Here is a 7,495-nt window from a genome sequence, read left to right as displayed (position 1 = left end):
CCCCCACCCCCAGGCACAGAGGCGCAGCCTTTGCAACCCACGGGCGCTGCTTCGTGCTATCGGCGTTTTGCGTTTCGCACGCGCTGCTGCTGCTGCATGTCCCGCCGTCCTTCCCGAACTCCGTCCCGAGGAGCCCCACGTCCCGCCGCCCAATATTTCCCTTGGTTTGAAACCCGAATCTTGTTCAATGAGCGATCATCTCGAGCTTTTCCCCGCAGGCGCCGAGACTGAAGGGCGGCGAACGGAAGGCTTTGCAAAAGAGCGGCTTGTGCAAGCAGCGGACACGTTCTGGCAACGGCAGCCCGGTCGTTTTTGCACCGTATGACGCAGGGCAGTCCCAAACTGCGCCCCCGCCCCGGTCCTCGGGGAAGGCAGGACGAGAGCTCCCGGCTCACGCACGTGGAGGGAGATCTCCCAAGCGGGACCGACTTCTGAAAGGCTTTCTCAGAAGGAAACAGATTCCTCCCGAAAGAAACGTGTTCGGTGTCACTTAGAAGCCGTTAAAAAAGAGTACTGTAATAATATTATAAAATGGCGCAACGTTTTAACAAGCTGGGCAGAGCAGGTCTGGAGTCCGGTCAGCGGCCGGCCCTGTGGCAGGATCCATCCCATGAGGTGAGAGACGGCAGGGAAGAAAGGTATGAAGACGACGCCCCCCTCAAAATGGAAAGCCAGCACCTCAGGGGAAATGGTTGGGCTTCGTCCTCTCCCTGACGAGCTAGACTTCTTTTTGACTTGCAGGGGTGTTTTGATCATCCGGGCCACGCCACGTTCCCAAATGGGACGCCCCCGCCCGCCCGCCCGCCCGGCTGCCTCCCGCCGCGGCAGAGGCGTCGCTGGCCCCTCCCTGCCCGTCGCCGGCGGATTTCAAGGAGGAAGACCGAAAAGGCGGAAGTTTCTTCTGCCCCGACGTGCCTGCCGAGGAGGCGCCGGAGCAGGGCTCGAGAAGAGGCTTCCTCCTCGGCGGAGCGGGACCCCGCGGGGCGATCGGCATGGCCACTCTGCCCAGCGCGGACCGGAGAGCCTTTGCTCTGAAAATCAACAGGTAAGGGCACCTGGGGGCATTTCCCAAGAGCGGCTCTTGACTGGCCTCGCTGGCCGGGGGAGCTCCGGGAGAGACGCGCCCGGGGAGCAGATCTGCCGCTTGCCCCATCTGCCCACCGCCCGGGACTCCGCCGCAGAGCCGCGGTCCGCGGGGCGTTAAGGAGAGGCGAAGCAGAGCGCGCGCACGCGCACGCGCCGAAGGAATTTGCTTTTTGGCGGGGGGAGTTGGACTCAGTCTCCCTCATTCCAGACTTGTTTGCGCTTGGCATTGGGTTAGCAATCTAGATGCAGCTTGTTGATTGGTCGATTCTGAAGGAGAAAGCCTCAGCTTCTGGGGGAGAAACCCTGATCATATTATTATTTGCACAGAGAGGTGGTAATAAGTTGATAGAAGGTTTTCATAGCTCTGAGAAATAGGAAGTGTCAAAAACTTGGTCAGAACTTGTTCTCAGCATGGTTCTAAACTGCAGCAGTGGCGTAGCGTGGGTTGTCAGCACCCGGGGCAAGGCAAGTAATTTGCGCCCCCTAACCCATGGATTTTAGCACTCGAGTGCGAGTGCGCCCCCCAGATGTTGCGCCCGGCCCCCCCTGCACCCCCCACTCTACGCCACTGAACTGCAGTGAATATATGTTTGGCATACTTCCATTAAAAAAAATCCTGGTGAAAATACTGGGATTATGCCAAATGAGTGCAATTAAGGCTGTAAGTAACTTGTGGCTTGCTATTGATTGAATGTTTTGCTTTTTCCATACACCTTTAATAACTGTAGAAGCAGAAATTCAACAGGCACTACTTTCCTAGGCATAGAAATACAGTAACGGGCAGACTCACCTGCTGAATATATGGCTCACACAAACTTTAACCAACTCTTGACCTGTTAAGGCCCAGAAAATGGCTCGGGGTAAAAAAAAAGAAGAAAAAAGTTATTTGAAACTCTGCTCAGTTTTGCTCCCCCCCCCCCGCCCCGCCACTTTTTGGTATCTAATAATACAACCCTAATCCTATTAATCCCAGTAGAGCATACTTTCAGGCAAGGCAAATTTTCCTACTAGAAAAAAGTATGGAATTAAATTTACTTTTTGTGGATGCATACTTTGATCACTTACTATATTTCCTACTGTCCATTTCAATAATCTTGTTTGTGGATGAACTAATATAACATTTTATTAAATCCTTTATGTTGCTTTACGTGACTAACTACCTACTGAAATCAGAGACGTGGAGAGCTTCCTTCAGTTCTTTTATTTAAATCAACAGAAATACATGGAGACCACGGAATATGCTCCCTCAATCTTGAGCCGCTGATCTGGCAGTTACTTCCTAGCTTCCACACCCCTCCTGCCGTCTACGGTGGCCAGCAATGAAATCTTTCTGTCCAGAGACAGGAAGGGAGAGCCTAGTTCTAGGAGGAGGAAGGGGCTCTCCCAGGCTTTCAAGTGGCTGTACTGTTTCTACTACTTCTGACTCCTCTCTCTGTTCAGGACTAGTGCATCTGCTAGCTTGCTCCTGTTCCTCACCCTCCATTATTTCCCAGCTCTTTGCTTCTTCTTCTGAGGTGTGCCACCACCACGAACCTGGGCCCATTCTATCTTCATCTGTCTCCTGCCTGGAAGCCTCCAGGGATGGCAGTCTCCACCACTCCTCATCTGCCCAGTCCCTGACACAACAAGATGGAAGGCTTTCGTTCTTTAAGATAAAACTGCAGATAAAAATGTTAAAGGTTTTTCCCAGTCTGAAGCATTTCACACCTTTTGATTCTTTTCTATGTGTTGTCAAATTCAGTAAGTTGAAGGATAGAACAACCGGGAAATTCTGCAGTTGTGCAATTGCAAAAATGTCTTTGTATTGTGGCAGTTGAGTAAAAGCCACTGCAGAAAATGTAAGTGATTGTAGAAACTCAACTGTTGGGACCTTTCAGATGCTTCAGTGCTCTCCCTCTAGCATGTCCAGGTATATGTTTAGCTAAACAAATCTAATTCCAGTTGCTAGGATAAATGAAAGGAGATGACTATTATGGGGCATCTTACTGGTCACAGGTATAGAATAAATGTGGGACGAGATGCACTTTTGTCTACTCCAGTAATGCAATTAATATTTTCATGCTCTTTTGTCAAAAGTGTAGTGTAGTGTAGTGGTTAAGAGTGGTGGACTCATAATCTGGTGAACTGGGTTCGATTCCCCGCTCCTCCACATGCAGCTGCTGGGTGACCTTGGGCTAGTCACACTTCTCTGAAGTCTCTCAGCCTCACTCACCTCACAGAGTGTTTCTTGTGGGGGAGGAAGGGAGAGGAGATTGTTAGCCGCTTTGAGCCTCCTTAGGGTAGTGATAAAGCAGGATATCAAATCCAAACTCTTCTTCTTCTTCTCCAATAATCACTGCCATCAGACTGAAGAATTCCAGGTTGTACTACAAGGTTATCCTGCTTTTTGTACCAGAATCATGCACATTCTGTGTTTATAGAGTAAGGCATCATGGGGAGCAGAACACAGATAAATGTTTTAAGAATGACTGTCACATGCAGATTTTATTTTTGAGTTTTCATGATCTTATCAGATCTTATGAATAATGAGATCACAGTGTATAAATAGCAATTGTTCTTCAATATGTGATGAAAGTTACCGATCAAGATAAAGACAAATTAATCTTGTTAAAGAGCCCATTTTAGTTTTTCGTTTTACAATTCATGTTCTTAAGGGACTTCTGATCACCTGTGATTATTCCTCAGGAGACTCATATCTCTGGGTATTATCTAGTAAAATGTGTTTCACTGTACATGCAAGATTAAATTGTCTTAATTATTTTTAACTGTTTTTAACTGACAACTTATTTGTGGTCAAAGTCAGGTCTCTTTGCTGGATGTGCCTGAGAGGAGAGGAGTGAGGGAGAGCAGGGGCCCCCAATCACAGTGGTTCAAGGTAGGGGGAGGTATGGTACGGGGGGGGGGCAGGCCGAGTCAGGGGCACACAACACAGGCAGTTGGTGACTGTGCCGTGTGTCAGCCCCTCCTCCATCCTGGGGAATTGCAGTTGTCCTATCGGCCAGCCCTCGGGTCTGTGGCTCCTGTTGCTGAATGCCAGGTCCTTGGCTCAGTCAGGGAGACCACTTGCGCTCTGGACCCTTGCCCCTCTTGGCCTATAAAAACCAGCACGGAGGGGACAGCTGGCTGGGCCAGGGAGATGGTTAATGCCTCTTTACGAGAGGGGGTGGTCCCTGCCTGCTTGAAGGAGGCAGTGGTAAAGCCACTTCTCAAGAGACCTTTCAGTGGCTTTTGATACCCTCAACCATGGTATCCAAATTAGGGGTGGGTGACACCGCTTTGCGGTGGTTGCAGTCCTACTTGGATGGTCATTCCCAGAGGGTGTTGCTTGGGGAGTATTTTTCAGCCCCGTGGAAGCTTCGATGTGGGGCTCAATTCTCTCCCCTGTCCTGTTTAACATCTACATGAAACTGCTAAGTGGAGGTTTAGAGTACGTTTGTCAGCAATATGCTGATGACACACAGCTCTACTTCTCCTTTACATCCTCAGGTGAGACAGTGGAAGTGCTGGGCCATTGTCTTGTCTTGATAATGGACTGGATGAGAGCCAACAAAGTGAAGCTCCTGGATCCTTTGCTGTCACTTGAGGTTCAGGTGGCATCGGTGGCACAGAGTGCTTTCCTTCAGCTTTGGCTGGTGGCCCAGCTATGCCCCATCTGAACAGGGATAGCCTAACTACTGTCGTCCATGCCCTACTGTCGTCCATTACTGCAACATTATATGTTGGGCTGCCTCTGAAGATGGTTCAGAAACTTCAGTTAGTGCAGAACTCAGCAGCTCACTGGGACAAGACCATTTGAACGTATTGCACCAATCCTGGTCCGACTGCACTGGCTGCCAATTAGTTTCTGGGCCCAATTCAAAGTGCTGGTTTTGAGGTATAAAGCCTTAAACAGCTCAGGGCCGCAATACTTCAAGGACTGCCTGTCTCCATATGAACCTACCTGGACCCTGAGATCATCCTCTGAGGCCCTTCTTCATGGGCCTCCTCCTTGAGAGGTCCAGAGGGTGGCAACACGAGAACGGGCTTTCTCTGTAGAGGCTCCTTGTTTGTGGGAGGCTCTCCCCAGGGACGTTTGCCAGGCACCTTCATTATACACCTTTAGGTGCCAGGCAAAAACGTTCCACTTTAACCAGGCCTTTGGCTGATAAACATCTAGGTAAAGGTAAAGGTACCCCTGACCATCAGGTCCAGTCTCGGATGACTCTGGGGTTGCACGCTCATCTCGCTCTATAGGCTGAGGGAGCCGGCGTTTGTCTGTAGACAGCTTCCGGGTCATGTGGCCAGCATGACTAAGCCGCTTCTGGCGAACCAGAGCAGTGCATGGAAACGCCGTTTACCTTCCCACTGTAGTGGTACCTACTTATCTGCTTGCATTTTGACGTGCTTTTGAACTTCTAGGTGGGCAGCAGCTGGGACCGAACAACGGGAGCTCAGCCCATCACAGGGATTCGAACTGCCGACCTTCTGATCGGCAAGCCCTAGGCTCTGTGGTTTAGACCACAATACCCCTTTAAAGTGTGTGGGGGGGAAGTTATTGGGGTTTTAAAATCATATATTTAGGGCTTTTATATTATATTTTTATGTTGTGAACTGCATCTGGTTGAATGCCTACCAGGTGGCAAGCAAAACAGAGCCACCTTAAAAATAGGTTATGGCTTCTACATGTTTGAAGGATTCGCTAGGTATATAGAAACGTATAAGTTTGTCCGTTAAAAGAAAAACATTTTCTTAAAATGGCAGACAAGGAGCTGTGAGCTTCCAGAACGCCTACAATATGTTGAGGTGTTGTTGGGGGAAGAGGTGGGATAAGGAAAGAGAAGGAGGTCGTGCTGCTCAGGCCTGTAAGCCCTATAGCAAACGTCCTAGGCATAGAGGGTTATGTTTGGTGGGGGATCTTTCAGAGAAGGGGAGGAGGAAATGGCACCTTTTCTGTTTCACAGTATCCAGATCCACACCCACCTGCCACCATTCAGAATTACATAGTTATAAAATACTGAGATCTTGAGTTGGCAGCCAGTCCATCCAACCTCCTAGTAGATTTTGTTTTGTATAGGATTTCTTGAGTCTACTGATACGTTCAGGGACACCCTGCTATTATGTGATACCATCACAGCAAACTTAACTGCTGGCCGCCTAATTTCATGACAAAACCATACAATTTTGAACAGTAAGGGTTTTTTGAACAGCTTTGTGGTCACTGCCAGCATTTCCTGTGTGCTGTCTTCCACAACTGTGTGTCATGAGGGATACGACTTGTGCGCACCAGAGACCCTGGTGGATTGTTGTGACATAGCAACTTCCTATTTCTGAGTTTCCAGTTTTGAACAAAATTCGCATGACTGGCAAAACATTGTACCAAATATCCATCCTGCTGTTATGGTGCTGGCAGTAATAATCTACACAATTTTCTTTGGGGTTTTTAAAAAATAATTTTTACTGAATGATTTTATGTTACAAAAAACAATACAGCCATACTACCACTAAATATAATTAAGAAATAAAAATTACATACATCGATATTTAGTTTGTTATTTGTTATTTACCGTCTTATTTCCTCCCAAACATTGCATACAACAACACACATATATGCAGACACCCACACACCCACACACAAAATGATAATAAAGTAAATATTTTTCCCCTTTTATCTTCCAAAATCTTGTCTTAAACTTTGACTTCCTGTCAAGTCCCTTTGCATATATTTTATCTTGCATTTGAATGTACACAAAACAATAAACCTTTCTATATAATTTTTCTAATACCTTCTGAAAACATAATAAATCCTTAATTGTTGTCCACCTCCTTTTAGTTCCTTTATCACTCGAATGCTAGCACGGAGTCAAAACTATTATTGTATTTTTGAACATATCTTCTATAACCACCCCATTTTTCCGCAAATTTTTGCTTTGAGTTTCCTCTGGGTTTACTAGTCAGTTGAGCTGTCTCCACCAATTTCTGTAATCTACACAATTTTGAGATGTCTGCTACTTTTGTTATCTTGCCTCATGTCTTGCCTTGGTAGTGGACTGGATGAGAGTCAATAAACTGAAACTCAGTCCAGATAAGACAGAGGCACTGTTAGTGGGTGGTTCCCTAGACCGGATGGCTGGGAGATTACACTCCCTTTGAAGGAGCAGGTTCATAGCTTGGGGGGAGGATCTTGCATCCACTACTGTCACTTGAGGCCGAGGTGGCCTCAGTGGTGTGGAGTACCTTCTGCCAGCTTTGGCTGGTGGCTCATCTGCCCCTATCTGGACAGGGGTAGCCTGACTTCTGTGGCCTATGCTCTGGTAAGACCTCTGAATATGTCTCAGAAACTTCAGCTGGTGCAAAATTCAATGGCCAGATTGCTCACCAGAGCAAGACGATTTGAGCATTTAACACCAATCCTGGCACAACTGGACTGGCT

General features: G+C 47.8%; 1 protein-coding gene across 2 annotated transcripts in view; it reads left to right on the top strand.

Moving 5' to 3' along the window:
• DOCK8 (dedicator of cytokinesis 8) overlaps positions 1-7,495 on the top strand; it is a 167,469-nt gene continuing 159,974 nt past the window's right edge. Inside the window, exon 1 of one of the 2 annotated variants that reach the window (XM_083464727.1) lies at positions 1-1,045. In XM_083464727.1, the coding sequence (XP_083320853.1) occupies positions 993-1,045 (53 nt within the window). In that variant the 5' untranslated portion in view covers positions 1-992. The remainder of the gene's footprint in view (positions 1,046-7,495) is intronic. The other variant, XM_083464728.1, reaches the window with a different exon arrangement.

This window comes from Podarcis liolepis, assembly GCF_965112155.1.
Source record: "Podarcis liolepis genome assembly, chromosome: 11".
In the NCBI taxonomy this organism is placed as follows: domain Eukaryota; kingdom Metazoa; phylum Chordata; class Lepidosauria; order Squamata; family Lacertidae; genus Podarcis; species Podarcis liolepis.
Note: the sequence above shows the minus strand (reverse complement) of the source record. Positions and strands in the feature narration are given on the sequence as shown.